At 31.5% G+C, this 23,928-nt stretch overlaps 1 protein-coding gene across 1 annotated transcript in view; it reads right to left on the bottom strand.

The window, feature by feature from the left end:
• Positions 1 to 15,207: 15,207 nt before the first annotated feature.
• The window catches only part of LOC140055049 (nuclear receptor subfamily 0 group B member 1-like), a 58,763-nt gene continuing 50,042 nt past the window's right edge, over positions 15,208 to 23,928 (bottom strand). The window contains exon 3 of the mRNA XM_072100220.1: positions 15,208 to 18,495. Coding sequence (XP_071956321.1) covers positions 18,257 to 18,495 — 239 coding nt within the window. The 3' untranslated portion in view covers positions 15,208 to 18,256. The remainder of the gene's footprint in view (positions 18,496 to 23,928) is intronic.

Below are 23,928 nucleotides of genomic sequence, written 5' to 3'. Positions count from 1 at the left end.
GCTCAGGTAACATTTTAAAGATATATTTCCCCTGAAAAAATAATTTTTTTTTGTATGAATATGCCATTTTAATGGCACATAATAGTTACCCACTTTGAAAGAAAAATTCAATCGAAAAAAACAAAATAACCCATTTAAAAATCTCATTTAATTAAATCTTCATTTTCTTGCGGGGGGGGGGGGAGGGGTACATCTTAAAAGATATTTAAATATCATAAGGTCAATCATGAACTGATCAAATGATTATAGTAATTCCATTATAATCGATTTTGGTGATCTTTTCATCGTCACCCTCCATATAGAAACTATTAGGATTAGATAATGTGAAAATAGGATATATTAGGCGTGGAATTCTTATTTCGTTACCGAGGTATTGATTGTTTGGATGTAAGAACAAAATAATTAATCTAATTGTTAGTATTGGTTCTCTCTCAGGACGTTTCATGGGGCCTGCATGTCTCAACCTTCGAGAAGAGTTGATACTGGTTTAGATGATTTGAATGGATGGAATGATAATGGAAACAAGTATGATGAACGGTGGTGATGACGACGTAAAGGTGATGACGTGTTAATCATTGTCTATGGTGTAATAATTAATAACGATGATGAATGACGACGACGATGATGATAATGATGATGAACAATGGCGACTGAAGAGGAGGACCTGAATGGAAAGATGGTGATGATGATGATATGATGATGATATGGTGGAAACGGCAAGGTAGGAGGTAACGAAAAGAGGAGAGTAGCAATGATGAGAAAGTCGAGGCCAACGAATTGGACGTTGACGTCTTGACCAATAATCAATTTTATGCATAATTGATTATTATTATCATAAATCTAAATCCATCTTCTAGAATGTCACCAAAGTGCAGCGAAAGATCATTAGTTGAAAGTTTATATCCTTGAAAGGGTCACTATGGAGCGCCAAAGACCAACCTTGACCGTTCATGGTCATTGCTAAGCTAGGTTAATAGCAGGTTTATTCACCGTTCGAGCCATCCACAAGTTCGAGGACTCGTGCATTATTCTTTTTAAAGTCGTCAAGGTTACCTATAGAAAAACAGATAGGGATGTACAGTATACTACAATACACCAATTACAATGTGTGAACATATGATAAATGAAAATACATATACCTGTATAATAAGTAAATATATTAAAATTACTTGACAAAAAGGCATTCGTCAAGGTCGTTCTTATACTTTAAAGAATTTATTAATAAGAAAAGAGAAACGCAACTATCAATATAATGATAAAATATTATATAATCAAATACATCATATATTGCGTTGCCATAGCTTTTTTTAGTACGAACAAGTGTGTTGATGGATGGATGGATCCGATATGGTTTCAAGAAACACTAAAATATTGTACCAAACTATGAACAATTTGAGCCTAAACTAATTAATGTTAGTAACAGCAAATCAACAAAAAAACAAAACATTTGATATAAAAAAGGTTGAGTAACTAGGCTAGTTTAATCTATGTTTAAAGTCCTATTCCATTGTTAATAAATGTCTTGATGATTTCTCCACTATGTATGTCACAACACACAAAAAAAACAGAGAAAAACTAAAAACAGCCAATCCTGTGCTTTACTTGAAAGTAAATGAAAGTTGAAATAGTTATATACCCGTCTTAAGTATAATAATATGGTACAAGGTGGAATTGAAAGTAACAGTCAAAACTAAACCAAGTGGAATACAATCAAAACCGCGTAGTTAGCGAACATAACTTAAGCTCTGTCTACGTTATTTAACTAGTTTGGCAATAAAAAAAGTGCCCCAATATGGTAGTGATATGCCCACATATGGCAGTGATATGACATCATCATGTCCGTATGTTTTGTGTCACATAAAGTTTGATTGTGTAGACTGAGCTTGTCACCATAAGTCTACTTATTTGCACCGAAACACTGTCTATAACGTAGACCTACACACCATTATTGTTATACAACAAAGCTTGATATTATTTATTTATTAATCTCTTCAAGGAAAGCTGAGTTTCTAATAAATACTATACAGTACAACAATGAACAGTGACGCTTCAATGTGTCAGTTGTTCAATCGCCACATCCGTAATAACATTCATAAAATGCATTATCCGATTTGACGTTTGGTTATTGAACTGTAATAATATAGAAAACCCAGAATTCTAGACAGTAGAGTGATAATTACATAACATGGCCGAACATTTTGAATGATCCATTGACACGTGACAATGAGGAGTATTGAAAGAGAAAGCAATAACTTTAAAAAAAATGTGGCAACATTCCATCAACAAAACATTATGATAGTAACAACTAAAAGTCAAGCATCCGCTTTTTCTTGAATACAAATACATAATTATTCTCAGTACCAATCAACTCTTACACGTTTTTTTTATTCGACTGCCACAAATACGGAAAATCATAGTGATCAGGTTAACAACCTATAAAAGAAAACTTTTAACCTTGAAAAGACAATTAACAAAAACGAAAATGAGCTCATCAATACTTCTATCTCTTAGTAGTATTCCAGTCGTCCGCCGGTCAAGCTATGCGGGTATGTGCCCTCAACGTTTCATTAAGTTTTCAGTTAATTTCTGTCGGCCAATAAGAGTCAACGTTGTTCAAATAACATTAACAAGCAATACTGACACGAAGTAGGTTAGACGCCACGAACACCGGGTTCTCTTTCGCGCCATTTGTATTTTATCGTGTATTGACAAACTATTCAGGATCGGAATATAATGTAAAAGCCGATGCTTCAAACCAGTCCAATATTAATATTCATACTCCATATGTGCGTTTTTATAATAAAAGAGGTGGTATTATTAGTATAATAAAATACTATAGTAGGAAATCCTGAAATACAGTATAACTGTACGAACTGTTAACACGAGTCATTGATATCCGACTACAATTGCTCCAAAAGTTTGGACAACACGATATGTTGTTTGTATAAGGAAATGTGATGCTATTAGTAAATTAGTTGAGAGTAGTAAACTAGGCCTACAATTTAAAACACGATAAGACAAATTAACAAGAACTTAGGCTGGAATAAGTTGTCACACAATCAAAAAATATGAACACGTAGGATCGTACTTTAAAAAGGTGGAATAAAATATCAATTCTAAAGTTTTGTCAAAACTACGCATTTAAAAAAACAGAGAAAATATGAACACGTAGGCTCGTACTTTAAACCGTATATATACCGTATTTTTTAATATTGAATACACGATATATATTTGCAGCAGAAATGATGCACATACAAGTATATCATAGGCCTACTGTAATTCCTCACCAAAATATAATATACCAGATACACAAAGGTCATTGCCATTTTAAAACTTATAAGTAATATAACAGACATCAATAACTATTTTCAGAATGACAAATCGAAAACCATAAAAACATATTTTATAATAACAAAACGTGGTTTAGTGATCATACAATAGTGGTATTGTAATTCCATAATCGTTCGTTTCCATGAAATTCGTTAGCATTGATGATGTTTGTGTCATTGAAATGTGACGTAATCATCGCTTGTACATCGCATCACGACAAAGATCGATTTTAGAAACTACACAGCAATGAGTTGAAAACAATGTAATTAAAATAACTTACATAATGCAGTTTATCATCAATACATTATGTAGAGTGTCCCATTATGCGTACAATTAATTAAGGCCACGGGAATGAGGGTCGCTATGCAAGGCCTTGTGACTCAGAATTCATTTGTTTTAAAAAATGGCATAGGCCTAGGTGCATCGAGGTTACCTTCATCAAAGGACAGGTTGCCACTCTCAAGGTTATGTAGTATCATTGGGAGATGTCATTATGTATCTGTATTCGCAAGGCTACTTGCAAGGTTGTAACAATTGCCAACTTTTGTAGTACATGTTGTTTACAAATGAAAGTGTGCCCGAATGTTGCCTTGCGCGATTCTGATTGGCTAATTATTAACTTGGCAGACGATTCAAGAATTCTGTTATGAAGATTCCTTGAATATGTATTCATCACTTGACCTTGATTGACGTTAAGCAAGGTAAAACACATAATTTAGTCAAAACATTTTACTTAAATCAATCAAACCCGATTACAGTAATTATGACATTTTTAATCGTGCGTAAATGTGTGTGCAGATGGAATCGTACGTTATTGCAGCGTTCATTAATGTTTTATAATTAAAATGTTCAGTAATCAAATGCCTTTCACTCGTCATTTGGTTTTGAACGAAGTCAGCTATTAAACACATTCTATCTAAATAATTTCTTAATGAAAGATCAATCAATCAATCAATCAATCAATCAATCGCTGAAACCTTCCACAGTTAAGTATCACAGGAGAACTTTAGGCTTAAACATTTCTGTATAATGCATTTTTAATGAACATCCCCGTGTGCTACGTAAAAAAAACAAGAACCAACAAACCGATTTGAGGCTGAAAGATAATATTTAAAATGTTACAGAAAAAAAACAAAATTCATATATAGCCCAAATGACACTTGAGTTTTATATCTCATGCACTAACACGATATTTATGAAGTAAAAATATCAATCTCTGTATAAAACAAAATGGTTTCCTCTCTATTGGCCCATTATATGACAATGAAATCCAAACGATGAATGAATGTAGCTTGTATGTATAGAATTACGGTTCTACTGTACAACCGGGAAGAAAGTTTTTGTTAATGAAACCGATGGCGAATAGTGTATATTCTTTTAAAGAAACTAAAAATCAAATATCTTAATATAAAAGTATTTATTTATAAATTATAACAAAATAAAATATGGAATTTTGTATAAGAACATAAAAAAAGTGTTTTCAAAATCAGTTTATCACATGCTACTATCAGGGAGTTTTAAAATAATTATTTTACAACTCCCTGCTACTATGGGCTAAATAATATCGAATCTGTTTGAACGCCGTATCCGGTCTCATGAATAGAATGATTATACAGATAGATATGCATGACGGTATTTAATGGGTAGACTATTTTAAAAACATTTCTAATACAAACCTACAAAATACATAAAAACTGTTGAATGAATGGAATTTCCTTTTGTTACAACCACCGTGTGACACCAATGTTTTATACAGGTACAGTAAAAATGCATTCTGTTCAGTAGATGCAAATAATAATAGATTTGATTCAACCTGTTAGTGGCGGTTTCATCGCTGTTGGTTGACAACTGAATAAAATAAATAAAAATAAAGATGATACGTCAGGTGACAACATAACATGCGGTACGAAGTGTTTATTAAAAAAATACAGGACACTCATAAATGTGTCTTCTTGGTTAAAAAGCAGTTCTGTTCTGTCGGAGGCAAATAATAATGGATGGTACGCCGAGAAGATATTTAACTTGTTTAAATAGGCCTACATCGTGACGTGTAGTGTTTTTTTTAATGCAGAACATCCACCAAGTTGTCTTCCCCGGTAATTAAGGCAATTTCTTTTTAAATGTTATTTGGGATATCATTAAAAGATATATGTTTTTATATAATTTTACGAGTCCTTGCGTCATGCTTCGTCGCGTTCAGGCTGTATAAAATGTATTACATTTTAACGCAAAATTCTACATTAAAATCGCGGTCAAAATTATATAGACACTGCTTTTATGCGTTTATCAATGCGTCTAATGGAGCCAATAGGCACACTAACCCTAATTATGTCATGGACGATTAGCCTCCAAACGACGTATGGGTAAGGAGTCTCACTTATTTCCCCCTTTTCTGGATCATATTTCAACCTAAATTGTCAACAGCCCAATAACATATTATCTAGACCTAGGTTGTCCCGCACTTCACGTTTTCAACAGATTTAAACCAGTCTGCAACGTAAAAAAACATTCATGTTCTAAAAAAAAGAAAATTAACCTGCTCGACACAATGGCCGATATTACGTGCACAAGTACACGTACACAGCGTTTTTTTTTTATTGTGGTTTTCTTTTGCAGTAATGTTTACAGAAAGATACATGAACAGAATTACAAATAGACCTATTTGTTGTTTAATAGCCGGATACCGTTATCGTCACCGCCGTCCTAATAAAACCGAGTTTGTTGCATGCATATCCACCGGTGTCGTCTCAAAGCTTCTAATCGTATAACCACCGTCACCGTCATATTCGTATTAAAACCAGGGACGAGTGATTCTTTCCTGATTAAAACCATCGCAATATGGACCTAAACTTTGGAATTATTTCTGTAATAAAATTCCAAGCATGGTGCATAAGAATGGCAAAGTTGAAAAAGGTTCATTAAAGAATATCTTTTATTAAAGTAGGCCTATACCTCAGATGGTAACCTAATTAATTAAGATACTGTATTCTTTTTTTTTTATATAATGTACGTAACGGATAATTAAGATTAGCTTAAGTGTTGTATTATTATTTGTATAATGTAAAGAGGGACTACAGCGACAGGCCCATCGGGCCTTTTGTAGTCTCTCGACTATATATATTATATGCCAACCATTGTTAAAGTTATGATATAATATTTTTGGTCAATAAATGTTTTTTGAATTGAATTGAATATGATTAGATCGTATAATGTCCTTATCGCATTCCCCCTCACGACATCAATTTTTGCAGTTTTACCATTCGGGTGACCTGGTTACCTCCCGGGCTACCTATTTCAAAAAATTAGGTAAATCATTTGTTGGGTGGGAAGATACTTCCAACTATCATATGCCTAGATCATAATGGGATGGGCACAATGAGATATAGGCCTATTTCAAGTTCATTCCAGATAGGGCTTCTTTTTCATTATTGCTATCTAGGGTATCTATGATGTTACTATCCAGATACTTCACTTGATTGATGCTGACATATAAATTGATTTCGATATACACATGTTATCATCTGTCAATTGCAGTACACTATGGAGAATAGAATATCGAAATCAATTGCTACAAGAGAGATTGATAAACCACCGACAAGCGACCCTTCCATACAGTTATTGTCCTGAATTATGAACGCAATAATGATGTGATGAGTCAGTTTTACAGATTGATAGGCGGGAGAATACTCGCACTTTTAAGTAAACTATATTAATTGCGGCAGTCGATCACTCTTTTCCGGTGAAAGTGTGTTCGCGCACGCTTGATGTGTATCATATAAAAGAATTTCACATTTTTCAAGGCTTCATATCATGAACATCTCTGTTTATTATTTTAAATGTATGATTATAATTACGGTCAGTTTGTCACTGGTCCTGCCATCCATCAAATACAAATATTAAATTGATCTATTAGCCTACTTTTTTACTTTGAAAAGAACCAGTACATTTTTGCCGAGATCTTCAATTTTGAAATTAATTCCAGCCTCAATTTGTTGCTAGGCATTATTTGTATGTAAAACTAAAAACACGTTTAATATTTCAGCACTTTTTTTTTATTAAAGCTTGGTTCACACTATGACGTAAGTAATTTGACCAATCACGACGCGATGAATGATCCAATGATGCACTTATTTATGTCCTTTGCGTTACGTCCTTGTGGGAACCAAGCTTTAGGTATACTAGTTACATTAAATACACTCCAACATAATAAATGTTTAATCCCAAAATAACACACAATGACGTTATGACCGATTTATAGTAGGCCTAGTTATTATTATCATCATCATTTTAAATATATATATTACATATCGACCTAAAAGTATTTACTTCAATGTTTTGTAGGCCTTTCATATCTTTCCTTGATTATTGAAGAAAAATACGACAGAAATCAAATATTTACAGAAACAGTAAAAACAGAACAAGCTAAAACAGGTCTTGTAATTTTTTTCTTAGAATTGAGCTACAAATATGTACGCCTGTACTGTTAAGATCAGGTGACTAATCAGGTGACTTGAAAACCAGCACAGATTCTAATGAAATCGAAAACTATTTATCAAATTATTTTTCAATTTGTTCGAGTTCCAGGAAAGTAATCAAGCTAACCTAAATATTATATTTAAAAAAATGAAAACCCACATTAGCGATGAATTTAAATATCCACGATGTTACCAAGGTAATAACTAATGTTTTGAGTAATGTTGAGTAATCTACATGGGTAGAAACAAAATTATTATTATCATCATCATAAAATATCTAATTAACATTTATTAATAAATTGTAAAAAAAGTTGTTGATTGTCCCAACATCCAAACATGACCCTAACATCTTTTTTCCAAAAAATATAATTTGATTAAAGAGAGACAAACACCAACAGGAAAATAAGCTTATGAAAGTGAACTCAAGACAGGACATCACGGGAACGGAAACCAAACACAGTAATGGAAACATAAAGGGTGTAGGCCTATCGAAGGAGTAAAATATAATACTAACTAACATAATGGTTAATCATGGTTACTGGTTTTTAATTTTTATAAAGCAAAATACAAATAATCTATATATGCGCTGTTTAACTCAGGTGTAACAAGAAAAAAAGCGTTATAAATACACCATGAAAATACCAATTTGACCAAGACAACAGAAAAAAGTCCAAAAACTTGATTCTTTTCTTTGATTTAATTAGAGACAACATATTCGGTTCGAACCGTATGACTATCAGTACAATGCTAATGTACGTTAATAAGGCAAGTTGTTTGACACATTGGAAAGGGATTTGTACACATCTGTGGATCATGGTGGGGAAAAACATTTTCTCCATGAACTTTCGTAACTTTCGTCTAGACATTAAACAATTTGAATAAAATAATCCCACGGACTTCAATACAAATTTCTTTTTCAAAATGTTTCATGAACACAATATTAATTTTAATTACATCCGGTAAATACGGTATCAAATGGTACGGAGACATAACCACATAAAGTTAATCCACAACAACGTGAAAGTTTAGTTCCGATAAAGTCCCCGAAACTTGCAAAAACATCGAGTTCGTCTTCATGCTTCCAGGTACTATTGGGGAACTATTAACAAATTATTCCAGGTACTTGGTACTTCCAAGAAGTACAATTACTTCCTCCATACATAGGACAGAGGACAGAAGAAGCTTAGCTTAGATTTCGTAGAACGATGCATATTATATTAGGCCTGCATAGATTGAAATTATATATTTAATAATCAATCTTAATCATAAAGTTACAACAATAAGAGATCTCTATTTAGAGTTTTTGAGAACTGCAATCAACATCAAACGGGCAAATAGAAAGACTTCAGAATCAGATAAGTTGTTGATCCTCACATAAAGCATAGTAAACGAACAATTGGGCATATGTTCTATTTAGGCCTAAACTGATATTAAATCAACACTTAAAAAAGCATCTATGATTATAGTGTCAGAATCAGAATCAGAATAATTTTATTTATCTTCAGAGACATTCATTTGCTCAGAGTTAAACAATTAAAATATGTATATATATATATATATATATATATATAAATAAAACGATAATAAAACTATCCCTTTTAAATATATTATATCGGTACTCTATAAATTTTAATTTCTTTTCTTTTTTCCCATATATAGGCCTACTCATAATTGTATGGAATTATTTCTTAAAGATCCTCTCGACTGTTACTTTTTTATATCATTTATTATTTTTTTTAACTTATTTTTATATTATCATGTATGTATAGGCCTAGGCCTACGTACAGTACAGTATTTTTAGCAAAATAAATTATATGATGATATTTGTATCTTATTGTTATGCATATTAATTTATAATGCCCCCCATACTAAAGAATGTGAGTACGGTACATCATAAGGCAATTGACACCAATAAAGACCAATGAACTATATTATTCAGCGTATTAATCAAGCAATCCAATTTGCAGATGGTTAATTATGATTGCATCGTAGCGGAATCACTTTGCTTGCGAGCACTTTGTAGATCGAATTTGAATACCTGCTGGATCTCGTCGGTCAATGCCTTTGATCCTAATACCGTTTTCGATATTAATTCTGCATGTTTTCTACCTAATATAATCCGTTTACTGCAATTTAAAAACAACGGAAATGAGAAAATACACACTTTAAGTTATTCTAGCAACTTGGAAACCTTTATACGACAGAATATAGACATTTGCGTCAACCACGCAGAATAGATTGATACCGTAGTAGATACAGCTCGTTACAAACACACATGGAAGCCAAGTTTATTTAGCACCAGCGAAGATGTAGCCTACATAGACTGAAGTCAGATTAATCAATATAAGATATCTGCCAATGATAACAAAACTTAAAATATCTTCGCGCCGTAAAATTAGCTTATTTATAAAAATCACTCGTTAATTTTCATTCCAAAGACGTTTTCATAACAATTATGTAGAAATGTATTTCCAAAATAAGGTTCGATTATTGCCTTTAAACCGAATGAACTTTACCCGACCCTACTTGATCAGTTTTGAGCCGGATTTTGGTTAAAACCTAATGCTAAGTTTTATAATATATTTATTGTATTGCATTGTGTAAACAAAATAAGCATCAGCATCATTATTGGTTCTCGGCGCGTACTTTCTCCGACCAATCAAAAGTGTTAAACCCACTCTGTTAGAAAAAACGGATGTGTACATTACAGTTATGTGCGACTATGGCGGGATAACGCAATTTCGACAGATAATACCGTAATTGAAAAATCGGCATTATGTGTGATGTCACCGTGACGTGAGAGTTTTAAGACGATGATTTCACGACGGAAATGAATTATTATTATTGATATTAAACCGAAAAAAAAAACATATTTTAACAAATTCAGGTAGGCCTAAATTGGTAAAAAAAAATGTTTAAATACCAGTACTCGTAAATATTAATTGCAAACTAATAAATCATTACTAAATTATTAATATTATAACAATATGGTACAATATTTGAAGGAACATATTTTTTTCATAAGAAATTATTAAACGACGGCATCATCTTCTAACAGAAGGTGAAAGTTATTACTTTTATGAAACTCTTTATTTTCATTAGCAAAGCCGGAAAGAGGAAATAAAAAACACATCCTTTATGGCAAGCCAAGGCTACGTTGCTTTATAGACACATTACATATATCATTATCGATCCGTATGTGTTTCCTCTATTGAAGTTTAAACGGAGACTCGCGAAAATATATAAAGAATTATTGTCAATAATGAGATATGAAAAATATTGGTTAAACTAACATTCTGGCGCAGTGATGTTGAGAAGTTCATGGCTAAACTGATGTCACTGAGATTGAAGGTAGAAGATGGCTAAAGCAGTGGAACGGAGAATATCGAAATTCGAATGAACAGGCCTAAGTGTGTTATATCAGCAACATCAACATCAACAATTATATCAACAATAACAGCAGCATCAGCATCAGCATCAGCCATAACAAGCGTAGCAGCAACATCAGCAAAAACAACAGCAGCGGCAGCAGCAGCAACAATAGCATAAACAGCAACAGCAACAGCAGCAGAAGGAAAACAGCAGCAGCAGAAACAATAACAGCAGCATCAGGAACAACAGCAGAAGCAGCAGCATTCAACAACAACAACGGTAGCAATAATAACAGCAACAGCAACACTAGCAACAGCAACAAAACAGCAGCAGCAATAACAGAAGCAGCCACAAAGCAACAGCAACCACAACACCAACAGCAACCAAAAACACCAGCAACAACAGCAGCTACAACTGCAGCAACAAAAACAACACAAACAACAGCAACGACAGAATGTAGCCTAAGCGAGGATTTGTATACTTTATTAAGGTACTGTCATTCATAAGTAAATAATGATATTTTTATTAATGTTTCTCTTATATCAATCCAGATTGACCTTATGTCTAACAATAAAAGCTTCATCGAGATCCAAAAGCTGTAACTTTTTATAAACATCCAACTGTCGCATTTGTCTTGTTACATTAAAATTACGATCGGTTCATCATTCAACTGAGCATGCCTAAAGGGTACGCGCGCGTCCTATCAACGCTAGAGCATTCATGACTGATAAATCACATTCATGCTATAAAACCAATGGGTTATGGAACAATATAAGAAGCGGGTCACCTATTTTCAAGGTTACTTATGTAAAGACAAGGTTATTTTTTATATAGAAAACGGAATAAATTAAACTGTGTTATTTCTTTGTATAGCACCATCATACGCTAACCGCAAGTGGGTTTAATCTGCGCCTATCCCAACTTTCCATATGCCTTGCATAATAAATGTTATCATTATGAATAAATACATTATATAGGCCACAGCAAGGCCATACTGCGACCCGGCCTCGTTGTTCAGCTTCGGATTAATGCATAATGTTCCGATGTGCATTTGTATGTATCATTAGTAATAATAGAGAAAATAAATAGAACATTACATAAATGTTTTTTGTCTCTATAAATGGAATTTGTCAGCCAGATTGTTTATGTGATAACTTTGTCAACACGCCGGCAATGAAAAGAAAAAAACCAATATGCTCATTTAATATTCATCATTTTCTCAAACTCTATATGTATTTTCCTTTTTGAAATGACCAAAATATAACAATAACAATGATTTTACAGAGGTGAGGATCATAAACCTGAACATGTGTCGAAGTTACTGAAATATCTAAAATAATTATAATAATTAAGTAACTGCCATCAATAATTATTATTACTATTAATTCACGTCACCATTAATAATTACTGTATTGTAACTAAGACTGCCGGTATATAAATGAAACTTTTTATCAATGTTTCCTTTTTAAGCGTTTTATACATTTTTATGGTATTTAACCACATTTTAAAACTTTTGTGCGATAATGTGTGTGCATAAATTTTTGTTTATATCTATATTTATCTGTTTTATTGTACTAACATTTGCTAATGTTTAAGAAGAATTTCTATTGTTATTTTTTTTATGGTAATGGACAAATAAAGCATAACAGTATTCAGTATAATACATAAATAATATTTATTTATACATTTTATATTTTCATTAATTACAACAATTATTACAAATGCATCAAATAGTACAACTATTGTTAAAATTCTATTTAGACATTAGGAATAAATGAGAATGGTGGAAATTGAAACGGACAGAGGATAGAATTGGAGAGAGGTTTAGGGACTCAACTCTAGCAGAAGGATTGTTAGCAGATACAGACCAATGATGCAACGCTGTCAAGGAAAAGCTAAGGGCCTCCGAATACTATATTCTATTATTTCATGGTTAGGCCTACTGTAGTATTAATTAAAAACTTTAAAGACTTAACCGATATATAAAATTGGTATTTGTAGTTTTAATTTTAAATAGTACAGTATAACACTACTTTTGGAGCAGTCATTCGCAATTCGTCATTTTCACTTTCTCCAAATAACTTTTAACTTTACAAATAACTTTTACCAAAGTTAATTCAGTTTATTAAAAAGATACTACTATGGTGTATTTTGTTCTTACATGGTATCTTTTCAGAAATGACATGGTAGAGGAAAATCAAGATCATTTTGGAATAACTTCTCATCTGCTGCTGCCACTGTATCTTGTATATTTCCCAATGATAATTGTAATAATCTGATTTCTGAAATTGGTAGTCCGATCGTATTCACATGTCTTTGTTGCCATTAACGGTAGGCCTAAATGCCAATTAACACAGACGAGCCACGTAAGCGTAAAATCGCGTAGCTTGTAATAATAAAAACAAAATAAAATAGGAAAACATGCAGGAAGTTTATTTAAGTTAACCAATCTTGAAAATATAACTGGATCTCAAAAAATATACTTGGCATGGGTGATACGGTAGCTTAATATTTACAAAACAATAACACATATTGGTAAAAGCATAATGCAAGGAACATTAAGTTACTTTACGCCGACCTTCACCTACACAATGTACGTGTCCTACGTTAGTATAATATTAACTTACCATAAGCTCCGATGACAACATTGACAAAGTTACCGGTAGTACATTTCATTAAGTAACATCGAATTATCTTTGTAAACAAAAGATGTAGGCTGTTACCTGGTGCAATACGTTGCTAACGAATCTATGTGAAGCAGCAAAAGATGGTTATAGGCCTACCATGGTTATACTTTTATTTTTCCACAATCTTTCAAGAGAATGTGTACCGTAATGTACCGTACTGGGAAGGAATTGGTTACGTGTGAAGTTACGCCAGGAATGCACTCAAGTGTGCTAATTATGCAAATGATTTAAGAAAAGCGTACAAGCATATTATGCAAATGATGTAAGGAAATATTCGTACAGGTGGTCGATTAACTAGAAAATTATTTCAGGAATAAAATAACACTGGTTTGGCAATACAACGATTGTTAAATAATTTTAAATACTACTGTAAGCGTATCTGTAGATTCACATCATATTTTGATTTAATGGCATGCTCAATGCTAATTATTAAATTATAGAAACTGATTAAACGTTTTTAGCCTTGTCTTTTATAGTGTTCCTATTTTGATTACACACTGGCATGATGCCATTATGAAACACGTGGTTAGGTGTAGCGTTGGACATTAACGGCAAGTGACGTGTCGTGTGACGTCGCGTGACCGTTGTCACATCATATGTTCGTGTATTATTTAATAATACACGAACCTATGGCCATGTATTTGTTGGTATACAGTTTCGTGGACCTCTTGGTGTTACCGTACATTGATTAATCATGTTACTGTCCACTGTTAGAGTAATGTTAAATATAATGTTTCTACGGAGACCGCATGTGTTGCAGTGGACCATTGAGATACCTCCATGAGTGAACCGTGTATGATGTTTAGTGATGTAAATTGTCATTACCCAGAACCGCAATTATGATTTTTATGGATCATTTTCTGTCTCATGGATGAGATACTTAATTGATCTGATTAGGGTGCTGTATCTATATATCTATTGGTCTATTATTAAGAAGAATGGTTTATATTCGATTGATGTAGGCCTAGACTTACTGTAACCGGTAATCAGTCTAGTCTATTCTGGTGAAACCAAGATCTGGTAAACCAAAATATATATTTGTACTATGCGTTAATATTACATAATACAGTAGAACCACTATTAGAGGACAACTTCCGGGAACAAAAGTGTCTCTAGAATATCTAGAAATCGGATAACAAGATCTGAGTTTTCTAGTTTCATTCTACTTATGGTAGATCATCAAATGGATCGTTCCATTATTAAATAGTGCAACAAAATAAATCGCCCGGTGATTTTGACAACGTCCAAGTCAGTCGTTATTGTAGTACAGTACGTTACGAATCATCAACATCACCTTTGACGCAAACTTTGAAAATAAATTTCTAGAACAAGTACACTTTTGTGTCTATGATTTGTTTATTTCTCTCAAATAAAAGATGTTCTATACAACTTTAATATGTATTTTTTCTCTCATCTCATTTACTCACGAAATAAGATTCTCAATTTTTCTATATTATATAATGCACAGAATAAATCACCCAAATCTTGATCTGGGCCAGCCAATACTTTATACAACTTTTTTTACAGTTCGCCTACGCATTTCACAACTCTCAAAGTATAGTAACACAATAAACAAGACGGGTATACCTACGGATTAAATTAACTGCACAGAAATAAAACGACACACCAAGCTAGTTTTGCTTAATATAAATATAACACACACAACAAAAACAGAACAGCTGTCAATAGCAATAGAGTACTCATTTAAACTTAAAGACTTTAAAAAAATAATAACATTCGTCAAACAGATCAAAATCGATTAAAATGAATCTTAGATTGAATTCAGTCGACATTCACACTAAAAACACTCTTCGTTTTCGCATAATTTGTCAATCAATAGATTATGATTGTTATTATGCACGGTCATTTCTTGATTGTAACGAAAAGTCTTTAAGTTTAAAAGAGTACTTTAAAAATAAATTATAAAGGGATTCACTTAATAAAACGATTTGAAAGATTAAAAAATAAATGTTACATTATGATCAGGATACATGTATTCTTTGAAAGTGTTTCTGAATATTACTTTGTATTTGTAATTACACATTGATAATGTTCTAAACCTTAGTTTACCTTTATTAAGCACTCAAAAGATTTACACAATTTAATTATGCTGAATACCATTCAGACAAAATTCTTTTTTTAAATATTTCAACTGTACTGGATTGTTTTCCAGAAATTGCCCTTTTACCAAAGGTTTTCTGTCACTTGTGATTTCAGATGAGTTTAAATTTAGTAAAGCAACGTTTAAACAGTTAAGAAACAATTGTAGTGGAATGATGGAATAATATTTAAAGGTGAATTTATTATAGTAATCGATACAAATCAGGTAAAACCAGTTTTTTATTAAGCACTTTTAAGCCAACTGTATGGATTTTACAATGGACACTAAAATGATTACCGTATTTCGGCTACAATCCTATAGTTTCATTTTTTAATGACTGCAATTTGTAAGTCAAAGGCAAATAAACAAACTAGGGCTCAGTGGATTAATTACAATTGATTTTGGCTAATTTTAGAGCTTGTTGGCATTGAAAATATTGGTTTGTGAACAAACAATATCAAAAGTTTGTTTCACCTCCACCAAATTATTCACAGATTGCTTAGTTTAGCAGTAACCTTTTAAATTGATTTTGATATGGTTACAAATTCACAATTTTGTCTAAATTCAGAAAAATAAAATTAGAATTGTATATATCAAACGATTGGTTGATTCACAAAAATTTGTGTATCGATCAAATTAAGATCTGTAATATTTTTAAAATGTTAATTTGCAAGTATTAAATTGTTTGGAAGTGAATAAACATATAATTATGACATTTTTATTTATTATTAATGAGTTTTTCTGCTAGACGACAATGTAAGACTACCTTACACCTGAAGTACGTAAGCATAGTTATAGGTCTTCAACAAAATTGCTTTTTTAATCGACATTTATTGTGACATTTTTCAAATAATTCTAGCTTAAAAACTTTTATCCATCATACGTATTTCAGTAGGTTTTACATATTTCAGTGCTGGTGAAGTTTATTCCACAACAATATAGTCAGTAGAAGAACAAACACTTCTATACAAATAATAAATTAAATACAGTAATACAATATCATATTTATCTACTAGCTTTAATATTAAGATTTAAATTGTAACCCCTTTCATTGATTAAAAATACATGTATTTTTTGGGTCAGATCACATTGGGTATAAAATAATAGTTCTGGTTTTGTTGTTATACCTGTATATATATATATATATATATATATATATATATAAAAGTTATATTATTCACATACATAATTTTAATGCGAAATAAACCCTTGTAATCTTTAGCAAGTTAAGTAAGCCAATATCTGCAAAGTGTTCCAAGTCAAAAAATAGATGTATTATTATTCACCTTTGTTATCCATTTCAGATACCAATTTGTATTTTCCCATTTTATATAATAATAAATTAACACAGAACTAATTGGAAATGTATAATAAAATGTTACTCTCTTAGAATATCCCAAAATCACACAATAAACTCTAAAAAAGCATGCAAAATTCTCTTGGAGCAAATTATACGTAAACATTCAACAAAGGTGCTTGACTTAAAAAATCTCATGCAGTTTTCTATTTTTCCAAATTTAATTCTACTGCAGAGAAAACAATAAGAGACAAATAAAATAAACAAACAATTAAATATTTACTTTATTTTTATACAACTCGAACTCATCTTGTAATAGCTATGTACAAAAACAAGAAAGTAACGATCAATATTAAAACTGATTTTTTTACCTAAAATTTTTCTCTTGTTTAATGGTTTAACACAAGATTTGTTTTATTTAATTTTGTTTGCATCCTCAAAGGAGGGTGTTAAAGGTAAATCAAGCAATTCTTTCTTTGTACATTTATAAATATTAATCCTAAAGTTGGAAAGTATTTTCCTTTTCTGTTAAAATACCAGGACAAGAGAATCCACCATTGGATTATTTCTCAGTTAAGAACAAGTCAAGATTTTTTAACATACATAACACATTATAAAATAATTTAAACAATGTAGATTTTAAACAAATCAATGACTGTAATAAAACATTACACATTGTCTTTATGCCAACCAAGCAAGAGATCAAGGCTTCGTATTTGGTTGGTTGACACAAAGACCATGTGTCTACTCAGTTGACATCACCAGATAGTTGATGTTAATCACCAGTAAAGTCATCACTTCCATCTTCTAATGTTGTAGCATCAGCAAAAGAAAGATAACAAGTAAAGAGTGACCTGATTGTTGATGCTGATCACCAGTAAAGCGTGAAGACATCGTATCCATCTTTTACTCATATAATATCTGCAACAAGTTCTGATAACTAGTAAAGAGTGACTGTTAACATCATCAGATAATTGATGCTGCTGATATTCTTCTACCCTTGTAACATCTGTGATAACAAGTCCTCCATAGCAACGTTGCCTATCATGTCACGGAAGAACAACTGCGTAACTACTTGAGCTTTTATGTTTCGTAGCGGTGGCAGACTAAGGAGGATTCTTGCAAAGCGAAGCTGATCATATGGATGTTTGGCAGCTACATATTCATTCAGATGAAGCTGAACACTGCTTTGCAATCTTTCAACCAACAGGGGATTTTCCAAGCCTGGTACATCTATAAGACAAAAGTAATACATTTATTGGTTAGTTAAAGATACCAAATAATTATTGTAATTTTATAACAAAGTAACTGTATATCGAATATACAAGATAACAATAACTTTAGTATTAGAAATTGCAAGTGAGTGCTGCAAATAGACATGTGGAAATATTGTTGCTGAAACAAAAACCATTTATGGTAGTGAGTGAAATAGTATAGTGTACAAAAACCATTAATGAAGTATTTAGTGTGTGTACCCCGAAACAGATACTGTAAAGTTGCAATCATTTTTATGTTATATAAACTTTTCCATACACTATTTGTCATACTGAAAATAAAATTCAAATCTATTTCAAAGTTGAAATTGATACTGAGCTATCATTTATTTTAAGTAAACAATAATATTTACACCTTTCACTCTAAATCGATATAATTATATATACAGGTATATGATGATGAAATAAAAATGAAATCAACTTGATTTAAAAACATCATCATTAGTTATTAATAGTAGTTATATAACTAGTACTATATACAAAATTTATCCAATCACTGAACTTCTTATTCAAAATTTTTGTCAAACAATTTTCCCCCAACAAAGCAAATTGAAGGCCGACTGTAATTTAACCAAGGCCGTGTAAAAACAACATTAACTTGCCATCACTATGCTGACAGAATCATAAAAGCGAAAACTAATTCTTGCTGCCATTAAATGAGTTTGGTTCAAGGCCCTTGTTATTAACGGGCGTTATACATACAGCACAAATCGATCAGCATTTCTTATGATGAAGGCCACACAATTTATTAACGCATCACGGATATCTAAACTAAATACGTTAATATTTGAAAATAAATTTGCAAAACTTGTTTTACATAACCGCACTTTTTTTCAAATTCTCGCATCTAGATACAACACAAAATTGCAGGATTGATGCTTAGTGAAAATTACACAGTAACAATTTTTATAACATTAATTAATGAAAGCGACGAGTTAATTTAAAAGCGTGCTATCCAATGCACAATAACTTGGTCAATGAGGTGTGACATTGAGCTTTGTAGGCTAGGGAATCTGGATCCTACTGCTACCGCCTATAGGGCTATGACCCTGCTTTAGCGAGGACATTCACCCTTCCTATTCTTCCACAGATGAAGGCTGGAGCCTTTGTCTGTAGTAATTTCCAACCGGAATCAGGAACAAAACTGAAGTATTGTCCAGGAATTAGCACCATAATATAATCCACTATTGTGGATTGAATAAGTGAGATATCTATTTATGGGAAATCTCTTTAAATACTTTAATTGTACTGATAATGGCAGGATTACAGTGCAGTATATATTCTAGAGAATAACTTACAATAGAATGTATTTATTTGTACAATCATATATACAATAGATATCGTTATACAGCTACAGTAAGTGTTACTGTTATATAAAAGAGTGTCTATGCAAAGTCAGTCACGTATTACAGTGGAATCCTGCCAGATTTATAAGATGGTTTTCTAAAATTTACATCTTAATAATAAATAAATTAATAATACGGTATACATCAGATCATAAATATTTATATGCATTTATAGTATTAAATTTAATGGTTCATATTGTATATTTAATAGTATGTGTAACTAGCATTCACTGTTAAACAAAGCCATATATTTTGATTCATTAAATCTTGTTGTAGACAATTTTCTTTCATGTTATTTCTGAACTTTCCAATCACAATATCAATGGGAAAATATCAAAATCAACAGGTTTCTGTTGATGATGTAAAAGAAGGCGAGATTTGAAATTTGCAATTTAAATTGAGTTTCATAATTGTTGTTAATACAGTATTTAATTACCAAAGTCAGGGATATAATAATAACGGTTTTTTTTCTTAAACTAAAACATTCACAATCTGCTGTATTGTCCACAAAAAAATTAATGTACAAAATGTTATAGGAAATTGCTAAATAAAAATTGTAACAAACAAAATAGGAATAGAAAATGATATTTAAAGTAGAGGAATAGTGAACAGAAGCTTTAGCTATGGAAACTACAAGCTCATTTAAGATCTGTATCTGTACCTACAAATTAAGAAATAGTTTTATAATGTTTGCCTCTGGAAAGCGAGTGTGACACGTCATGGGCTTAAAGTGAGAAACAGAAAACGCCATGTTCTAATTTTGGTTGTATGAATGAATAAAAAAAAAATGTATAATTTATTATACCTACTTGACATAGTGACTGCTTTAAAAAGAAAGTACCATAAATTATTGCAAAAGGTGATGTTTCTTTGACTCTTCTAGTAAAAGTTTTAATTTACTCTCTGCGGCGGATGAGCAAAATCCACAACCGCTCCGACAACAAGAGTTTGAGTTAAAATAAGTGTCTGTTAGTAATCGGTACAGAATTGTACTTTTAGAGTCGATTTTTGGACATTGACATGTTCCATGAATTTTGTAAATTTCCGTCGCTCTTAGTTGTTTTTCTAACTTAGACGATCTGTGAAACTGTACCACAGACATGTGAATAGGCCCCTTTTCGGCTGTAGCTGCAGACATTCTGCTATTTTAAATGTTCTCCGTGGACCTGAAAAGACCACTCACAAAATAATTGCTCTTACGAACAAACTCCTCCACAACAAATCAAGGTTCACCACCAATTATAATTTGCAGAAAGATTTTCCAAAAGTGTCAAGATCCACCAATGTATAAAATGCCTATTAGGTTTTTCCTATTTGCCTTCAGAAGATAGTGTGTGCCTAGAGCTCCCTCAATATGTATTGATTGTGTTAAAAGGCCAACGACTCCTATTGCAATCAACTGTCATCTATGTTCACCGGTATAATGATGATATCTATGAGAGAGCACACTACACACTGTTCAATAACCAATGCGTCCTTGCTACTTTGTAGTCAAACCTTATCATCCGCAGTTTTATAAGCTAGCACTAGGTGACATGCATGACCTCATAGAGCAGACGACCTTGAATATATTATGCAAATTAAGCAGAGGAAGTTGATTACAAAAGGCATTCTTGTTGGCTGACTAGCATGGGTAGGCGGTGACTATGAAGATTGACAGGTCTTTTGCATAATACATGACTAAAGACAAAATTCCCCTAAAAAGTAAGAAGCCTTCAACATACTAAATTTTCAAAGAATTGAATTGTTTAACTACAGTCATATTATTCGTATGATTAAAACACGGAAGTTCAACGTTAATACTATAAATGGTACAAAAATCCCTCATGTGTCTTTGTTATAATAATACGTACGTAGTACATTGCTATAATTAATTATATTGTATCAAAATAAAATGTTTTCATAATAAATATTTATAAACATATATTATTTCTTTTATGAATATAAATTTATAATTTAAAAATGAAAAAATCAATTATGATTTATGAATATTATCACAGCAAAACTGTAAATATTTACATAATTACTCGTTCATATCTGAAATATAAAGTAAAATAATTAAATTATTGAAATCAATGTCTCAGATAGACCCATAGCAATGTGATAACTCCTCCCATTTATATGAATATTCATGAAAAGTTGTAGTCTATCCACAGCATGGATAGTATAGCATTTAAAATCACATCAGTCATCAAGGGTTTTGAGCCAAGTCCAAAACCTTGTTCTACAAGAGAAAAAAAGGCCACAGTGGCTTAATAACACACAAGGTAAAACATTTAATTGGTCACTCAATTACTGAGGTCAGGACACCAGCAAAAGGTCAAAATAGTTTGCCTATACATATTGATGACTTTCAAATACATATACAATAATTTAATTACCTTAGTACAACCTATACTTATACTAACACCATAGTTCAAGGTAATATATTAAAGGGCCACAAATGAAAGTTTTTAAATTATTATTTAACTTTAAGTGAAAAAGATTTTAAATTTTGATTCAGACAATAAAAATATATCTATTTAAATAAATGTGAAGTATAGTCAATATGTGACTATATTATAAATCATACAAAGTGAAAGTTAAAATACTGAAACAAAGGGATCATAGAATAAAAGACTTTAGGAAGATGAAGTGATTGAAAAGATTAAACGAAATTAAATTCCCGACAGACGCAATGTTAGTGACAGATACCAGACAAGGTCGGACAGAGAGAAAAGCGTTAAAACAACCTTATTTGGAAAAAAGCAAAATTATGTTTTTTTTCTCTCTAGGATTCAATTCAATCCATGTTTCCTTGAACTGCATTTGAATATGTGTCTAACCCTCAATTGTCTATTGTTTACTATTGAATATGGTGTTACCAGAGACACCCAGTAAGACCATGGAGTAATTATTATTATTCCATGGACAGACTACATATGTCTGTCTTTTTAATGAAACATAATCTCTCATAATCCCGCTTTTTAAAAATAATTTGAAACCTACCCTTTTTTTTTTTATTATAAATTCACATGTTTGTAACAATACAGGTTGTAATATTTATCTAACAAAAATGTTTTTTTTTTAGCTTTTTCATAAAATATTCATTTTTATATACTTTATGAAAAACATTTGGTGTATATGATTAAGAGGACTTTTTCATTGTGTATTGTTTTTCCATCGAGTATTTATTTAATTGAATGCCAAATAAACAAATTGTTAAAGTTTAATGTACCCCCAACCCACAATTTCGGAGACTTTTTAAAACTATTTACATATATAATATATTATTATTAATAATATATATATATATATATTACATAATTTATAGAAGAAGCTAGCATAAATTGACATACTACTTGAATACACAAAATGATTCAACTGTAAACAATATAAACTTCATTAAAAATAAAAGTGCAGACAGATAGATAGCCTACCTAGACATTTTCACTTCATCAGATATAAATAATTGGGTTTCTAGTAAATAGGTTATCACTTAACAACAGTATTGGAAAGTGATTATTTCACATTTAATTGTAATAAATAACTAATTAGGTTGTATACTATCTCTGAACCCAAAAATAATTTCTATTTATTTCTTTTAATTAAAATATATACATGTATATCACAATTTCATACTAAACAGATCACTATTTTAAAGTGAATTAGACAAAAAGTAAGTAAATTAATTATAACATCAACAAACATTGTTGAGGGCATGTGTATTTTATCCATCAGGGTTTTAAAAGTTCAATGTCTTTCACTTGAACTTGTTTATGAGGTCAGAAGGTTAACATGAAATAATATTACCCATTGGGATATGTTCACAATTTGAACCAAAAAAAATAAAAATTTACAACAAGACTTGTTAGATGGTCTACTTATTAGAAACAAAAGTACCCTGTGTAGTAGTGTTTTACAGGTTTATATCAGACCTACTTCATAGGATGTTATTGCCTTAGAAGAAAAAGCTAAATACTGCCCTCGCTGGTTGGGTAAGTCTGGGGGAAGTTATAGATGTTGGTATGACTGTATGGAATTAGCATTAATAGTATCAACTTACA

This window comes from Antedon mediterranea, chromosome 7 (genome assembly GCF_964355755.1).
Source record: "Antedon mediterranea chromosome 7, ecAntMedi1.1, whole genome shotgun sequence".
Classification (NCBI taxonomy): Eukaryota; Metazoa; Echinodermata; class Crinoidea; order Comatulida; family Antedonidae; genus Antedon; species Antedon mediterranea.
The sequence above is the reverse complement of the archived record's forward strand: the minus strand, read 5'-3'. Positions and strand labels throughout refer to the sequence as shown.